Below are 18,781 nucleotides of genomic sequence, written 5' to 3' on the forward strand. Positions count from 1 at the left end.
AGTTCACAAACTCTAGAATAATCCCTTAGCCAGCAATATTTTGATATAGCTTACTTGAACAAATAGTTAAGTTTTTTACCTCCGAGAACTGACACTGTGTGTTCAGAGAGCATTCTTTCTCACTTTGACATTTTTTAGAAATCTGTTCCCAAGATTAGGAATGGCTATATTCAATCAAATTAATCATTAAACTGGAATATTTTGGTATTTCCAAACCTCAGATGTAGTAAGTTTCTGAGATTCAGTCCTGTAGATCCCAATGGGAACATCTCCAGTAGAAGAGCACAACTTCTGATAAAGTCTGGCATAGGTTCTGATCCATAGGTCATCTTCGGTGATTTTCATCTATAAGATATATGAATTATTTACATATTACACTTAAAAAATAAAAACTCCGATTATTTTTCACTTTTTAAAGGAAGAATGTATTAATATTTTGAAACCTCAAAGTGACATTCATAAACGCTTATGCACGTACTGAACTTATTTATGCACTCCACCTCAACTTATCCCCGGGGCTCCACAAACTTCCGAAGACCAACTACTCAATTTGTGGCAGCACGACATTGTATTGGTTCAATATTGGTAGACAGTAGTCACTGGTAATTGACTGGGAGATGCTGGAAAACATATGTAGGTTTTTTTGAATGTTGCAATGACTACAGGGTGCTACTAGAATTTAGTGGACAGAGTCTGCTGATGCTACAAATCTTTAAATGCAAAAGAGACTCCAGCACCAAAAGAAATTTTCCATCTGAACTCCTAATAATACTCATATTGAGAAAGAGATGTAACAAGATGAACATAGGGCTCCCACACAGAAGGTAGAAGTACTAATCCCTCTTTGCTTATCATAAATCTGAATTATTAGCAAGTCTCTTCATTGAATATACTTGTATATAGTAAACTCATTTATCAAACTAAGGGGTTAAACTTAATGATTGCTGTTTTCCTCCACAGGATGGCATTCTATGTCAGAAACCATCAGTCTCAAATGCCAGCTAGAAAAAAAAATGCAATTGTTCTGAATTTTGTATAGAATGGGTATTTTTGTGATTATTAATTTAAAATGGTTTCCCTGAAAATTTTTTAAAGAATTAAAAAACTATGAAGATACTGTTTGAGCACATATTAGAGGGAAAAAGTAACATACAAGAGTTAGCCAAAGTACATTATAGGTGGATTTCAGAAACATTTATTAGAACAATCTTCTATTCTAGCAAATATTAACTTACGGAACAAAGAAACCCTGATCCTGGTGTAGTGTCCAATCCCAAGAGAAGTCTGGTGATAGAAATCATATAATCCTTTACAAATGACTGCAATATAAACAACATATGTATTTATTATGTGTATGAAATGTACAGATTAGCTCAGTGAGAACATCTTACCATTTCTAAAAGGTTACTTCTCATAACACATCAGTAAGCCCCCACAAAAAAGGAAATGAAAATCTATTCTGTCCGTGTCTTAAAAACACAGAAACAGTTAAGCTCTACATAAGGAAATACAGGGAATAATTATTTTCCAGAATATCCTGATATACTTAAATTTTATATATGCTATTAGACATCATGAAAACATATTATAATTAGAATTTTTAATAATAAAAAGCTATGAACTTAAATGGAGAATATAAGAAAAACCTGAAAACTGAAATTTGCAAGGAGATATTCCAAAAGGATTTTTAGGGTTAAGCTCTTTGCTAGTAGAATAAATTTTTAATAATTCAGTAAATCTAAATATTAACGAATTAATAGTTTAGTATTAAATATCATTATCAGACTATTAAATGTGTTAGCATATAAGATATATTTTGATGTATTGCCAGAACACAACTCAACAGTTTTAAGTTAACAATGCTGCCAATTTCTTGAATTTATCCTTAGTTCTGAGTGAAAAGAAAAACTTTCAACAGATACAAGCACAGTTCCCCATGACATGGAAAAATTATTTAATAGATTGCATGAAATGACTGTCCTGAATTTGACCTTCATGTGTTGAAGAATTTAAATATTCATCTAGTTATTTTGAATAGCAAAAATTTTCTTTAAGTTATACTACTTTTTAAATTTACTAGACTCCTTTGTTCATTACTATTTTACCAACAGCTAACATCAGAAAACTAAACCTTGCTGTCTAAACAAGAACAAAAGAAAACATATCCATTCCCTTTTCTCAGGCCAAAGAAACGGCAGTGTGGTTTTGAGGTGTGTTAGTGTCCTGGTAGTTAGAATGTGAACTAACAGGAGGCCACCAAGAGCAGTGGTGACACGTACCACTCATCTTCATCTATAACTTGGTATGTGCTAAAGATGGGGATTTTTAAAGCACATTCTCAAGCACTTAAAACTATTTTCCAAAATGAAAAACTAAAAATATTCATGGGGGGAAAAAAGAAGTCAGCTGAAGTTTTGGGAAATGACTATTATACATTATTTTTGACTTGGATGTACATATGGCTGATTCGTTTACTGCATTTCTCACTGATGCATTCCTTGTCCAGAGGTCATTTGTCCTGCAACTTTTTCAGGGCAAAGACAAGAGGCAGGAGTGACCAAGAAGACAGGGACAGCCCCACTTGCTGTTACAAAATCCATGCACTCACTCTCATGGAATTCGATCACAGAAGAATCTTTCTCAGTTTTACTTAGTATCTATTTAATTGTATTTCAGATAATATTTTTTTCTCCCTCTGCACCCCTCCTCAGGTAATACTTATTTTTTCATCATTGGTTTTCCAGCTCCACAAAGATGAAAATTAAGAAAATTGTTAAAAATATAAGTGATCTGTGTTTCAAGCGAGAAGGAGAAAAGCGGCTATTGAGAAGACATTAATAAAGAAAAACAATTTTCTGGTAAGTTAAAAAAAGTACCATAAGAAACTCAAACATTATACAAATGTGGAATTATTTACCACAGGGACAAGGTTGTGAGTAATTGAGTGAGATCTGCACGGCCTGAAAGATGAGGGTTCACACTAACTACCGGATAGTTTGTCTTTCCGGGCCCTTGTGTCTCATCTACATATTGCGATTGATCACCCTGCCTACGTCATCATTTTCTTTGAGGATGCAAATGAGACAATGTCTAGGATAGAATTACATTAATAGTAAATCACTGTACCATTGTAATCACTAATAATAGTTCTTAAATATATATTATAGACATTTATCCTCAAGAAGATAGATTCAAATCACTAACGAAAAAAATTAGATGACCTTTAGTATATTTTAAGAATATACTTAAACTTGGCTTAAGTATACCAGGAGCAAACTAAATGGTTCTTAGTTGTTGCAAAATCTTTTTTATATTTTTTCTAAGTAGGCAGTAATTAGTGGATATTTAAAATGTCCTTGGTTTATCAGTTTACTGACATCAATTTGGCATCTTATTTTTTTAAATGTGCATTATGAAGAAAGTTGTCTTTGTTTTAACACAGTCATTTTGTTCTTACCTTCTTTTTTTCAGTCGGGTTATAAGCAAAATGTGTTAAAATGTCACAAAATATGTAGGACACTGATGCTAAAGAATGACTAAAAATTATTTCATAGATTATTCTGAAAAATAATATTTTTCTTACATGACACTTCATAGGCACATTTGTCATTAAAAAGACAAAATAAGCCACGGAATTACTTCCAGGGTCCATTTTACGTGAGCAGCTCCATGAAAAACACTAGACGGATTATTCGTTTAATAAAATCTAAATGAAATTAGAATAAACATTTTAGAGGGGAAAAAAAAGAAACATACCTGATAGAGAAGAGTGTCCAACATACTGATGCTAAACACCCTCCCAGCGGCAAAAGGCAGCCGAAACATAAAGGCCAAGTTAGAACCTTTCTCTCGTTCTTTCTGTTCAGAAGTTTGAAATAAAAAATGTGTGAGGATTCTATATTTTACGCTTTTCTGCTTAAGTTTTCCTGACATATGTGAACAAGATATATTCATTATACAGGTGTTAGCTATCAATGTGTGTTACTTCGCATATTGTAGTAAGTGTATATAGCTGTATTTTTAATATGTCCCTTTAATTTTTATAACCAAGTTTTCTGAATCAATGAAAATACCCAATAATTAAGGAAAGTTAACCTTCTCATATACTAAACATGTATTTCCTTTTTTTTAAACTTTAATTTAAATTCCAGTTAGTTACCATACAGTAAGATATTAGTGTCAGGTGTACAGTATAGTGATTTAGCACTTCCACACAACACCCTGTGCTCGTCACAACATGTGCCCCCCTTCATCCCCATCACCTACTTAACCATCCCCCGCCTGCCTCCCCTCTGGGAACTGGCAGTTTGTTCTCCATAGTTTGTTTTTTTTGTTGTTGTTGTTTTTTTGTTCTCCATAGTTAAGAGTATTTACTCCCCATAAATATTTCTGCAAAGGACTTGAGGTAATATAATAAAAGGAACAAACACAATAAAAGCATTTAATAAGATGTTTAAAAAAACCCTAAGGCCACATAATGTAAGACCTGGAAGTTTTGCTTTTGAATATTCTCATATGTGAGGACACAAAAATAGGCAGGTCAAAGCCACCACATCCAGGGGTTTCCAATTTCTGTCATCTGAGTTCTCACGTCTAAATGCCTTTTAAGCTGTGCCAGCTCCACCAAACTGCAACTGCAACTAAACTCTAAATGCCAAGAAGAGAAAAGAGAAAAGACAAAGAAAAGAAACAGTGCATGTGTGTGTATTACAGCGTGTGGGAGTTTTTTCTGAAAAATTATGTTGCTATCATCTTCCCTTAATAATGAAGACAGGAGAGCAAATGTTGTGTAAGATTATAAGGAGTTTCTTAAGAAGCCAAGTTAATCTTGTACTTAGCAAATGATAATCTCAAAAATGTTGGTTTTATTTGTTGCCAACTTTACTTGGAGAGATAGATGCTGCTGAACAAATAAAGAAAAATCAGCCCTTGCTCCTTGAGGCAATGGAAGGAAGCTCTTGTTTTTAATGTAGCAAATTTGAAGGCTCCTCAAGGGAAGGAAAGCCTCCCATACCCTGATTTTCAAACTATGTGCCAGAGAGTATGATTCAAGGAACGAAAGAGGGCTACTGCTGTTGCTTGTTGTGAAGGCATGAAGGTGACCTGACCCCTGAGCATCCCCTGGACAAACAGGTGAGGTTGGGACACAGAATTAGCCCTTCCAAGTAGCAAGAGGAGTTCCTGCACCACATCCACCACATCCATCTGGTTGAGAAGATATCTAGACTATAAGAATATCCTCACTTGAGACTGTAGGGAAAGGATAAAAGGAAAAATAAGCAAGTGGTGCCCCAATTTGTGTCTGTTTCCATTATATCATATATATTCTCCAATTTTGGAGCCTAGGTGTAAGGAAAGCTTAGTTTGAACAGCACATGTAGGGCGTTTGCAGATGCTTCTCAGTTCTTCCCAGCATAGACTATTGTTGAGTCAAAGTGGCTGTCTGGTGAAATCCTAAAATTCTTTCCCCAGATTCAGGTTCCACGTCACCATGAATAACCTTCCCATCTTAGAGAATTCACTGTTCTTAACATCAATTCTGCAAGTCCTCCTTGCTCTCTAAATGTCTATTATGCTTCACACCCTCAGAAAACCCTTTATACCCAGGGATGCTGCCCTTCTCCTCGTGTGAATAATTCTGCATTTGTGATTTACTTACAGTAGAGAAAAAACATCAAAGATCTTACAACACTATTTTTGAGATCTACTAGTTTTAAAGTTACACACAAAAAAAGTAAGAGCTCAAGTAACTCATTCCATCCTGATGAGAATACATTTCACAATTTCTTTACGTCTAGATGATGAAGTTAGATTAATTTCTTAATCTGCGCTTTATCAGTGTCATTTTTATACATGGAAAAAAATTAGAGATGACTAATACTTAGTCTTATCGTCCATTCCAGTGTGATTTTGTGACAATATCATTTATCTACCTGTCTGTATCTCAAAAGCATCATATAAGCCAAAAGTTTTTATACATTAGCAGTGGATAGTCCAAACCATAACTACAGAGGAATTTCATTTGGTCCACATATATTTACTGAGGTCTAATAAGTTCCAACATTTTACACAAAAGTCTAAATTTCTGATTTCTTTTAAATTTGGAAAATCTCATTATCATACCTCATGTAAACAACTGGCCAGAATTGAAATCATCTTCTTCCTATGAGATTCATTCTTTCATACATCTGGATTCACTTTATTTATCTGTCTCACCTAACTGCGTGGTCAGGCTTTTGATTTCCATTTTGGAAGATAAGATACTTAGTTGGAAATGAGTCAAAGGATCTGTTAACTCACATCTCCGTTTAAACAGGAACTTGTATCAGAAATAACGTAGTAAACATTTAAAATGTGTGTTAAATTAGAAAAAAATAGAAGAAAGCTTTGGCTACAGAATAGTCCCATGGCTTCAGAAAAAATGAAGCTGTGTAATCAAGAAACACTTATCTATTAACGGTCATGTATCGTGCACTGAACTAGATTGTTAGGATGCAGAGGTAATTAACAAAAGATTCCAGTTTTGCATGTATCTATAGTTTTATTTAAAAGACAGACTTCACATCAAACACCTACAAAGTCATGTGATGTGAGCCTATATAGATCCAAGTATTAAGGAAGCCTAAGGAGGATGCAGATGGTGTCACAGATGAAGTGACATCATAGTTGAGCTTGAAAAGACAAGTTTGCCAAATAGGAAGCAATCATGCATTCTACATGCATGATATTATTATTTATACTTTTTATAGAATAAGAGATTTAAAATATTTATAGTTTTATTAGTTTCAATTTGGAAAAAGCAACCACTATTCCTTCCTGTGCTTTTATAAAACTATTTGTATTTAGTTTTCAAAAATAAAGGTAAGTACCATTTAATGATGTTCAAAAGTTACAACTCATAAAACTCAACTATAATTCTTAAAATTACTAAAACAGGCTAACAATTAGTTAGTCAACAATTAGTTCCCATGAAGAAGGAAGGCCTAAAAAACACAATAGCTTGTCAAATGCTGGTACCCCACTAAAAAGAGATAAAGAATTAGAATCAACTAAACTGTCTGCAGAAGCAGTTGGCATTCCCTATTGGGGGAGATTTTGGAACTGAAAAGGTTAAAAATTAACTTTGACGTAATAAAGGAGAAAATACATTCTGTTTGACTAGGTTTTCAGATGTGATGTTTTGAGGGATTCTTGAAAAAAGAGTTTGCTTTACCTTCATTAAGAATAAAAGCATAACTCAAGAGACTAGTTTAAAGTAAGTATGAATTTAAGAGTAGTATCTAAATACTTGAGTCCTAGGAAAATAAAGGGTGTATACATTTCTTGTGGAAGTTTTATGACATGAAGAGCTGTTGATGAAAATTATGTCATGTTTTTAAAAATCTAACAGGAGTCAAAAAAATGACATTGCTAATTCTAGGCTATTCTTTGGTTTTCAGACTACTTCCAAAGGATTGTTCCATGGGTAGTGTCCCTAAAAAGTTGATTAAGGAGGTGACTGGGGGGGGGGGGGTGACTCAGTCAGTTAAGCATCCGACTCTTGATTTTAACTCGTCATGATCTCAGGGTTTGAGATAGAGCCCCACACTGGGCTCTGTACTCAGCCTGGAATCTACTTGAGATTTTCTCTCCCTCTTCCTCTGCCTGTCCCCCAGCTCTTGCTCAGTAAATAAATAAATAAATAAATAAATAAATAAATAAATAAATAAATAAAATATTTTCTGAAAACTGCTTAAGTAAGTTATAATTACACAAATACACAATGAATTTTTGTTACAATTGTCTCCCATGCAGTAACATTCAAAAATGGGGCTCCACAGACCAACACCATTTTCAAGTAAAGATTATAATCATTTATGAATATACCATTATCTGTTAAACATATTAAGAATAACATTAGTTGTATGATTTGATGATAATTCTTGAAGCTCTAAGAATAAAATTTAAGAAAGTTATATAAACAAATTAATAAAATATAATGGTTATATATATAACAAAAAAAAAAGAAAAATGAAAGAGTGGTCAAAAGTTACCAGAAAGTAAATATTTTTGAAAACAAAACAAAACAAAACAAAACACAGCAACAAGTAATATTGAAATGTCTGTATTCAGTTAATTTGATAGAGTTTATGACAATAAATATATTACAAATGGGAACAAGCATATTGGGACTATTAATTCTAGATTGCTATTGCATTACTTGAAAGGATTTAAAGGAGGAATTTGAACTACAAAATAAAATAATAGTTCTACATCTGGTGAAGTAATTTGTGCACAATAAAGAGCTAATTATCTGGAATATCTTTTGAGTCTGTTTAGTCAGCTCAGTCTATGTATAATGACAGCATTAAAGCATAAAGGATAGACACTTTCAAGAAACTTCTCTATAGTTTCTGCCATATAGAAAGATATTTAAGATGAACTAACTCACAAAAAAAGTGTTCACTTTATCAATAAAATAAATCTGGTACAATGCTTTGAAATGACACTTTTTTTTCTAATTGAGCTATGACTTGAGCTTTTGTATAATTTGGTATTGTGCAAACATGTAGCTTTTCTAAAAAGTGTAAGTTATGCTTTGTCTAATTTTTTGGAAGAGTTTGAGGAACTGGCATTAGTTCTTTAAATGTTTGGTGGAATTCTCTAAAGACAGCTCTTCTTTGTTGAGAGGCTTTTTTTTTTAAGATTTTATTTATTTATTCATAAAAGACAGAGAGAGGCAGAGACACAGAGGGAGAAGCAGGCTTCCATGCAGGGAGCCTGACATGGGACTCGATCCCAGGTCTCCAGGATCACATCCTGACCTGAAGGCGGCGCTAGACCACTGAGCCACCCAGGCTGCCCCAGTTGGGAGATTTTGCTAACTAATCCAATCTCCATTACTAGTTATAGGTTTGTGCAGATTTTTTTATTTTTTCATTATTTAGTTTAGGAAGGCTGTATGTTTCTAAAAATTTATCCACTTCTTCTAGATCATCTAGTTTCTTTGTGTACAATTGTTCATAGGAGCTCCTACAATCCTTTTTCATCTCTGTAACATCAGTTGTAATCTAATTTTTTATTTTATTTTGAGTTGTCTTTTTTTTCTTAGTCTAGCTAAGGGTTTTTCAACTTAAACACTTAAAGAATTAATGCCAATCTTTCTCAAACTCTCCCAAAACATCAAAAGGAGGAAACACTTCCCCATTCATTTTATGAGGCCAGCACAGACAAAGACATCACAAGGAAAGAAAGCTATAAGCCAATATTCCTGATGAATATGGATACAAAAATCCTCCACTTAATACTAGCAAATCTAATCTAACACCATATTAAAAAGAGCACACACCACGATCAACTGAGATTTATCTCTGGGATGCAAGGCTACTTCCACCTATCCAAATAAATTAATGTAATATACCACATTCACAGAATAAATAATACAAATAATATGATCATATCAATAGATGCACAAAAAGCCTTTGACAGAAGTCAACACCTTTTCATGATTAAAAATTCCCAATATAGAAGAAATATACCTCAACTTAATAAAGGCTATTTATGACAAACCCAGAGCTAACATCACACTTTACAGTGAAAAACTGAAAGTTTCCCCGTTAAGATCAGAAACAAGACAACGATACACACTGTTGTCACATCTATTAAAGATAGTGCTGAAAGTCCCAGCCAGAGAAATTAGGCAGGAATAAAGAAATATGAGGCATCCAAATCAAAAAAGAAGTAAAACTATCATAATATCTAATACCCTAAAGACTCCATTAAAAAACTATTAGAACTAATAAAAAAATTCAGTAAGTTGCATTTTTTATGTTAACAACAAACTATCTGGAAAAGAATTAAGTGTATTCTGTTTATCAAAGCACTAAAAATAAGAATAAAATAAAAAGAATAAACTTAAGAGTTCAAAGACTTATATATTGAAAATTACAAAACATAGAAGTAAGAAATTAAAGACATAGACAAGTGGAAAAATACTCTATGTTTGGGTTGGAAGACCTAATATTGTGAAAATGCCCACACTACTCATAATGATCTACAGATTCAATGCAATCTTGTCAAAATCCCAAGGACATTTTTTACAGAAATAGAAAAAAATAATCTAAAATTCATCATTCATAGAACCACAATACTCTGGAGTACCCAAAGCAATCTTGAGAAAGAAGAGTAAAGCAGGAAGTATACTTTCTGATTTTAAAATATATTACAAAGACACATTTATCAAAACAGTATGCTACTGGCATAAAGACAGACATACAGACAAATGGAATACAACAGAGAGCCCAGATATATGTGTAATAAAGAAAGGATAGTCTTTCAACACATTGTTTTGAGAAAACAAGCAGAAGAATGAAATTGGGGCCTAATTTTATAGAATACACAAAAATCAACTCAAAATGGTCTAAAGACTTAAATGTAAGACAAGAAACTACTAAAATTTTCAAACAAAACATAGGTGAAAGCTTCATGATATTGGTTTTGGCAATGATTTTGTGGATATGATTCCAAAAGCACAAAAATAAAAATAGATAGGTGGCACTATACAAATTTTTAAAAGTTCTGTACAGCAAAGGAAACAATCAATGGAATAAAAGACAAACTTCAGAATCAGAAAAAATATTTTAAAACCATATATCTGATAACAGGCTAATCTCCAAAATATATAAGGAAATCTTACAACCCAAAAGTAAAAAAAAAAAAATACCCAATTACAAGTGGGTAAAGACTTAAACAGACATTTCTCCAAAGAAGACAATCAAATTCAAGAGGTATATGGAAAAAATGCACATGACTAATTATTAGGGGGATTCAAAAGCACAATGAGGTATCTTATACCTAATAGTATGGCTATTATTTAAAAAAAAAAAAAGCTAGTGAGGATTTAGAGAAATTGGAATCCTTGTAAACTGTTGATAGGAATATAAACATGTGCACTGCAAAAACAAAACAAAATAAAAACAAACCAGTATGGGAGTTCCTCAAAAAACTAAAAATAGAACTATGTATGAGCCAGTAATGATATGTATGGGTTTTATACGAAAGAATTGAAATCAGGACCATGAAGAGATATCAGCTTTCCTATGTTCATTGCAGCACCATTCACAAGAGCCAAGATGTGGAAACAACCTAAATGTCCATGAACAATTGAATGGATAAAGAAAATGCAGTACACTGTATATACATGCAGTGTAATAGTACTCAGCCTTAAAAAGAAGGAAAGTCTGCAATATGTGATAACATGATGGACCTTAAGAACACTAGGCTAGGGATGCCTGGGTGGCTCAGTTGGTTAAGTGCCTGCCTTCGGCTCAGGTCATGATCCCAGAGTCCTGGGATTGAGCCCCACATCAGGCTCCCTGTTCAGTGGGGAGCCTGCTTCTGCTCTCCTCCTAGCTGGTCCTCTCTCTATTGCTATCTCTGTCTCTCTCTCTCTAAAATAAATAAAATCTTTAATAATAATAATAAAAAAGAACACTAGGCCAAATGAAATAAGCTAATCAGAGAAGGACATTCACTACATGATTTTTACTCATATGAAGTATCCAAATCAGTCAAATGCATTTCAAAGTGTAAAATGGTGGTTTACCACCCATGGGGAATGGGAAAATGGAGAGCTGCTGATCTATAGGCACAAAGTTGCAATAAAGCAAAATGAATAAGCTCTCGAGATCTGCTGTACAACATCGTACCTGTAGTCAACAATCATATATTGCACACTTAAAAATTTATTAAGAAGATGGGCAGCCCAGGTGGCTGAGCAGTTTGGTGCTGCCTTCAGTCCAGGGAGTGATCCTGGAGACCCAGGATCGAGTCCCACGTCGGGCTCCCTGCACAGACCTGCTTCTCCTTCTGCCTGTGTCTCTGCCTCTCTCTCTGTGTGTCTCTCATGAATAAATAAATAAAATATTTTTTAAAAAAATTATTATCAAATTATAAATTCCATGTGTTTATTCTGTTGGGAACCTCTAGCACTGAGCAAGATACTTGGCTCATAACAGGTGCTCAGTAAATATTTATTGGCTTGAATTTAAATTGAGAATATGTAAAATTGGCCACTTGCTTACACAGTGAATATAATAAAAAATAAATCTGATAGTCTCAGTTTATTTCTCCCAGAAGCAATCTCCGATTTTTATTATTTTGCTGTATCATGGACTACAAAATGATATGATTTACAGCCATGTCTCTGCATTCTGACACCAATTCTTTGACACCAACTAGATGTCCTACAATTCAATTCAATTATGACGCTACCCAGAGTTGGCTCCGACCCCACAGGTTAAGGGGCCCATTCCCATAGACTATTCCCACTTCAGACGCCAGACGCAAATCCCAGATGTCTGCAAGACAACTGTACTTTTGTCCGGCCTGCTATAAATTTAGGGCTTCCCCACAACCGTTCAATTTTGATAGTTACCTAGAATGTTCACAGAACTTATGAAAATGCTATACTTAATGATTATCATTTTATTATACAGAATGAAAATAAATGGTAGATAATAAGAGACATAAGGCAGGTCTTAAAGGATCCTGAGCACAGGAGCTTCTGTGACCATGAAGTCAGGGTGCACCACTTTCTCGGTATCTCATTATGTTCACCTACCAGAGAACTTGTCTTCCAGAGTTTTTATCAGTTTCATTACGTAGCACGATTAATTACATCACTGGCCATGTGATTAAACTCAAAGTCCAGCTCCTCTGCTGTCCCCGGAGGTTTGAAAGGTGATGAAGACTTTCAAAGTTTCAATATTCTAATCATGTGGTTACTTTTTCTGGCTCTCATCCTGAAGCTATCTAGAGGCTCCTCCATGAGTTGCCTCCTTAGCATAAAATCAGGTATGGTTCAAAGATATGAGATTACTCAGAAATTCTAAGGGTTTTTGAAGCTCTGTATCAGGAATCAGGGACAAAGACCAAATATATATATTTTTTATTATATCACACTATTCATCTCACATTTTCCTTACTTTGCTTCTTACAACAGTGTGTAATTACCATATGTTTGCTCAAGTGTGATTATGATCATTATTGGGGAATGGTGATAGTTCAAAAGCAATTTTAAAGAAAGCAGTCTTAAATCAAATTGTGCCATAAGCATGAATAAAAGGCTTTTTTTTTAATAAAATGCATCAAAACAAGAGAGATGAAATGTCTTTATAGGGAAATGAGGTAAAAATTTCTCTTTTTCCTCGTGATGTCCTCTTCTTCTGTTTCTTTATTACCTGTCACATTTTCCATGTCTACTTAGCTCCTATACTGTGTTTCTGATGTCTGCTACACTTGTTTTGTTAGAGGAAGTGTCAATGATCCAATGACCAATGAGTAAACATGAGAAATACTATTGGGAAAACACTGGTGGTAATGGAACTATCCAAGACAAAAAGGATAATATAAAACAAAATAACTCAGAAACAAAAGTGGAAAACAACAAAAGAAAGATCAGATGAAAGGGAAAATGCAAGGTAAAGCTCAGATGTTCAGAAAATGCTTTGTCAAATTTCATGAATTTGTGGTATATTGCAAGTGACAGAGAATGTTGATTGTCCATCAAAATCCTTTGCCCTATTCTTTGTAAGTGTATGACTGGACTACATTTCCTAGACCTCCTTGAAGTTAGATGTGGCCCTATGACTGAGTTCTAGCCAATGGCATATGAGTGCAAGTCTATGTGCCACTCTCAGACCTGATCCATTAAAACTTCCATCTGCTTAATATTGGTGGGTATATACTGTTATTTGCTGCCTTTAGATGGACATTGCAAGATAGACAGTAGCTCAAGCAAGACTTAGATTCAAGTAGAGACTAAAAACACAAAAGGAGCTCAGAGACTAGGAGGCTCTATATTTTAAAAATTGTGCTCTTCAAAATGTCAACAGGGGAGAAAACTGAAACAAGGCATTGAACAACAAAGTCCAGCCCAACACTATTGTCTCAATAACCTCAAGGTAGCTTCCAAAGAGATAGACATACGGGCTGAGAGGGAAAAAAAAAAAAAAAAACCTTAAAAATTATATTTAAGAAGAACTTTGGAGATTGTCTGGCCATAAAAATATATGATTATAAGTATACCAGAAGTTTATAAGGTTTTTGAAAGAAGCAGAGTCTTCTGAGAAATCTTTAGACTTTAAATCTTTAGGGAAAATGCTTTAAAAATCTTTAGATTTTTTTCAAACTTGCATAAGCAATAAGCAGGATAAAAATTCATACAGGCTGTAAGAAGTGTGTACTCTTGAAGTGACCTGGATAAAAATAGCTCAGGAAGAAGCTTGAGGTGAAAGAGTCCCATAAAACAACAGACAAGGAAATTCCTCGAGAGAGAGCAAATCTAAAAAAATAATCAAGGAATAATCACGGAATTTCCTTTTCACAACAACAGACGGGGGTCCTCAACTATCTTTCATTGTTTCACATCATGGTCACAGACCAGTGAACCTTCTGTGCTCTCAGTTTTCTCCTTTTCCTAATGGAAATGATTATTCTGGATATTCTTGAGTGGCCTCTACCAAGAATCCTTACAGATTATCAGTGGCAACCGGTGTTCTATTAGAGTTCAAGGTCTATCAGAAAATCACCCAAATGAAATCGTCACACAAGTAAAGCAGCCAGGGTCAATGCAATCTAATCTCCACACTTATTCTAACAAATTCTAGCACTTCTTAAATTTAAATGAAAACCACTTAGTGTCAAAAAAGTATGTTAAGCAGCCACGCTGTTGTTTCTAATTTAAAACCTTGATTAAGTTTCTAAAGGTGATGGCTTTATCTGTGAAAATGAAAGTGCATCTAATTATAGATAGAATAAAAGAATATTCATAAATATGTTCAAAAGATTAAAAATCTACCTATCCTCAGCCAATAACTCTAGAATGTGTCATTCAAATACTGGAAATAAAGATCAATTTCCCAATCCTAAATATATCTCCTTGTATCCAGAATACAAATACAGAAAGATAATTACTTGTTTTCTTTTTAAAGGTTTTATGTATTTATTTGAGAGAGAGCGAGAGAGCACAAGCAAGGGGAGCAGCAGAAGGAGAGGTAGAAGCAGGCTCCCCGCAGAGGAGGGATCATCCTCCCCGCAGGACTCTGGGATCATGACCTGAGGCAAAGGCTTAGATGCTTAATCAACTGAGCCTCCCAGGTGCCCAAAAGATAATTATTTTAAATGATAAGTTAGCTGTATTTATATCAGATAAAAAGCACTGATTGGAAATGAACAGTTACTATACCATTGATGGCACATGCGTTAGTTTACTAGGGCTGCCATCACAAAGCTACAGATTGGTCCTTAAACAACAGAAGTTTATTGCGTCAGAGTTCTGGAGGCTGTAAGTCTGAAATCAAGGTGTCAGTAACACTGATGGCTTCTGAGGGCAGTAAGCTAAGGATTTGTTCTAGGCTGCTCCCCTTGGCTTTTGGATGGCTGTCTCCTCCCTGTTTTTCTTCGCATTCTCTTCCCTTTATGTGTGTCTGTCTCTGTGTCCAAATTTACCCTTTTTTATAAGGAGGCCAGCTGTAGTACTGGATTAGGGCCCACCTCAATGGCTTCTTTAATCCAATTACCTCTATAAAAACTCTATCTTCAAATAAGATCACATTCAGAGACACTGGAGGCTAGGGCTCCAACACATCCTTTTTTTGAGGGGCAGGAACACAATTTAAGCTATAACAGCACTAGTCTAAAAAGTTTCTATGTAACAAAAATCCCTGTTTCAATGGATATAATGGTAGTAACTGAATTGAAACAAATCTTCTAAGGCTTTATAACCTCCAAACCAACTGGTTTCAATTCCAATTCCCTGAGCCCCTCTACTCCTTAATAATTCAAGAACATACTGAATTCCTTTACTCTTTTTGGGAAATATCTAGTATATGTAAGGGTAAATACAAATCTAAAAAATAAATGAATTTCCCTGATGCCAAAAGAGAAGGAAACTGCCTCCTTTCCCGCTTTTTTCCAAGAGTATTTCTTTGAGAAAACTTGCAATCATAAATCCTTTTCACTGTCTCTTTCAGAGGGATGCAAACCTTTTGAAAATCTGAATAATCTCTAGCCAGTTTTGTATCTCAGTGAAGTCTTTCTTAGAAGTCTTGGAACTATCTTTCTGAAGTGTGAACATTAAGCATCCTGTCTCTTCAGAAGATTACCCTAGGAATCTGGCTGGAAGTTGTAACTTCTTGCTTGTTGCAAATATACAAGAAGTTTTATTTTTCCTTTATATTAAGACAATTAACATGTATGCAAATGATTGTATTTTCCTAGCTATATAAAAGAATGAGATACCTTTGTATTCGCAATCTCTTTAGTGGATTGCCTGAGATATATATCACAGTATGGTTTAATGTTTATTCAAGTAAAACTTTACTACATGTGTGAAGAGGATTTCTAGGTTGGTAGAAGACACAATCATATAGACATATATACTCAACACTACTGAAAATATTTTCTACAGTTATGACCTTGAAACATCCACTCACTTGGTATAAAACTGAATACACAGAACAGAATATTTATTAGTCACATCCACAATAATTTATAATTATGTGTATAGTACCATTTATTGGAATACTGATTATATGCCAAAACTGGGCTAAATGTTTTGGACAGATCATGTGGTGCAATCTTTGCAATGACCCTATTATTTAGCTATTACCACTATTTCTAGAGAAGAATCCCAAAGCTATCAATGTGTAAATAATTTAGCCAGGTTCCATTCCCAAAAAAAAGCAGAGAAATGGACCAATCTGACATCAGAGTTTGTATTCATCACTAGGTAATCCTCCCTCACTTCATCGCAAAGGAAACCATCAGACACCATGCCAGTGCTGATTCCAGCTGGATTTCTGGTAACTGTTTGCTTGTGGGTGCTGAGCCAATTTAGCCATGCTTGCCCCCCTTTCCATTTTGTTAAAGCAGTGTGGCATTGTGGAAATTTCCTGTTCTGAACATTAATGTCTTTAAGATTTTATTTATTCATGAGAGACACACAGAGAGAAGCAGAGATATAGGCAGAGGAAGAAGCAGGCTCCCCACAGGGAGCCCAATGTGGGACTTGATCCCAGGACCCCAGGATCACGACCTGGGCCAAAGGCAGATGCTCAACTACTGAGCCACCCAGGTGCCCCAATGTCTTTAAGATTCTCTTACTGCACTAACCTGATAGCTATATAATCTTGGAAAAGCTATTTCACCTGAATTAAACTGTTTCCTCTCCTGAAGGCAGTCCCTAACAGCAACTTAACTATGACTACAGAGAACCAGTCGGAAGTCTCCACGAACATAACATATGTGACCAGCCCTAATAATGGTAATCAACAAACCAGAGAGCAGTAATGGCCTTACTCAGCAATATGTCTCCTAGGAATTCAGACAGTGGCATAATAGGTAATCAAAATGAAATAAAAAAATGAACTAACCAAATAGCAACAACAAATGTAAGGCATTCTTATCTGTACCTCTTATACTGTCATAAACAATGAAGATGGCATAGAGTTAATACATTTTCACATGTAAAAGATTGAATCGTACTGTCTTCTCTTACATGAAATTCTTCTAATATACTAGTATCAAGTAAATGCTGGATACCAAAACCACTTACCACCACGCTCAGTCTAGACACTGAGAGTGGAAATAACACCTTTCTGTCCACATAACATGACTTTGCAATCCTACTTTGTCCTTTCACGTTACCCTGATCCTTTCCCAATCCTAATCAAATCCCCATTCCAAAGGCCCTCATTAAATAAGATTTCCTAGACCCAAGAAACCTTAACTTTGCTTTCTCAGCTCTGAAGCATTGCCAAAGCTCTCCTGAGGTGACAGTCTCCCTTATCTAAGTAAGCAATAAACTCAGCTTTGTCTCAGATTATGTTGGTGACATTTGGGAAGCTAACTTTCAACAAAGCCTACAACTTTTCTAGGGCCTTAAGGATTATTTTAAACTGCAAAGCCCTCTATAAACACAGATTTCTTGACATAGCACTCATGATGTTATCAATATAACTGACATTATAAGTGAGTATATACATTCTTGTTGCATTTAACTCTTTCATAGATCATGCTTTCAATGTATAATAAATGAGAGAACAAGGTATCTTCATTATGTTCACTTGTGATACAAATGGTTCAAATCCTTCAATTCACATTAAAAAAAATTGTAAACTAAGATTTTAGCTCCAAAATAAGAATTCAAAACAGCATTTTTATTTTTACTACCTCATGGCATTTCTTCCTATTTATAGGAATTTCAGAGTTCCTCTTTCAAGAAAAATAGTTGAACACAACTTCCTTAATATGAAGTCTTACCTTTTCCAGTTTTGAAAGAGCAAGAGAGTAACAGTCTTTGGCTCTGAATTGCATGAATCTCATGTTGGCTGGGTGAGTAAGCTCTGTGATAATACTGAGACTGGAAAACAACCTATATTAAAAAAAAAACAACAACAACAACACCAAAAAAACATTTGCATTACACTAAAAATCCAATGTGGTATTTTTTTGTAACAACATATTTATGGGTGAGTGATTCCTAGCCTTGGGCATAAAACTACATGCAATTACAGCAGCAGGCATTGCCACATAAACTGCACAGTGCAAGAAAAATGAAACACTATTTTCCAAAGAATACTTTAACCAACATTTTAGCACTATAAAAAAAATAAATTTAGTAATTTGTCTTTTATTAGATATTTCTCTCTACAACTATAAAATGGCATAGAAGAGAAACTCATGAAGCTGATTTAAGAAGTTAGAAGGTGACATTGTAAATGTTAAAATAAAAATTTAT

At 34.5% G+C, this 18,781-nt stretch overlaps 1 protein-coding gene across 13 annotated transcripts in view; it reads right to left on the bottom strand.

Annotated features, from left to right (window-relative positions):
- KCNT2 (potassium sodium-activated channel subfamily T member 2) overlaps positions 1-18,781 on the bottom strand; it is a 377,566-nt gene that overhangs the window by 61,032 nt on the left and 297,753 nt on the right. For 12 of the 13 annotated variants that reach the window (XM_055334362.1, XM_055334364.1, XM_055334361.1 and 9 more), the window contains 4 exons: positions 18,304-18,415; positions 3,757-3,858; positions 1,236-1,319; positions 217-345 (listed from right to left, as the gene is read on the bottom strand). In XM_055334362.1, the coding sequence (XP_055190337.1) occupies positions 217-345; positions 1,236-1,319; positions 3,757-3,858; positions 18,304-18,415 (427 nt within the window). Of the gene's footprint in view, positions 1-216; positions 346-1,235; positions 1,320-3,756; positions 3,859-18,303; positions 18,416-18,781 lie in introns of those variants that run through there. The other variant, XM_055334365.1, reaches the window with a different exon arrangement.

Source organism: Nyctereutes procyonoides, unplaced genomic scaffold, assembly GCF_905146905.1.
Source record: "Nyctereutes procyonoides isolate TBG_1078 unplaced genomic scaffold, NYPRO_anot_genome, whole genome shotgun sequence".
NCBI lineage: Eukaryota > Metazoa > Chordata > Mammalia > Carnivora > Canidae > Nyctereutes > Nyctereutes procyonoides.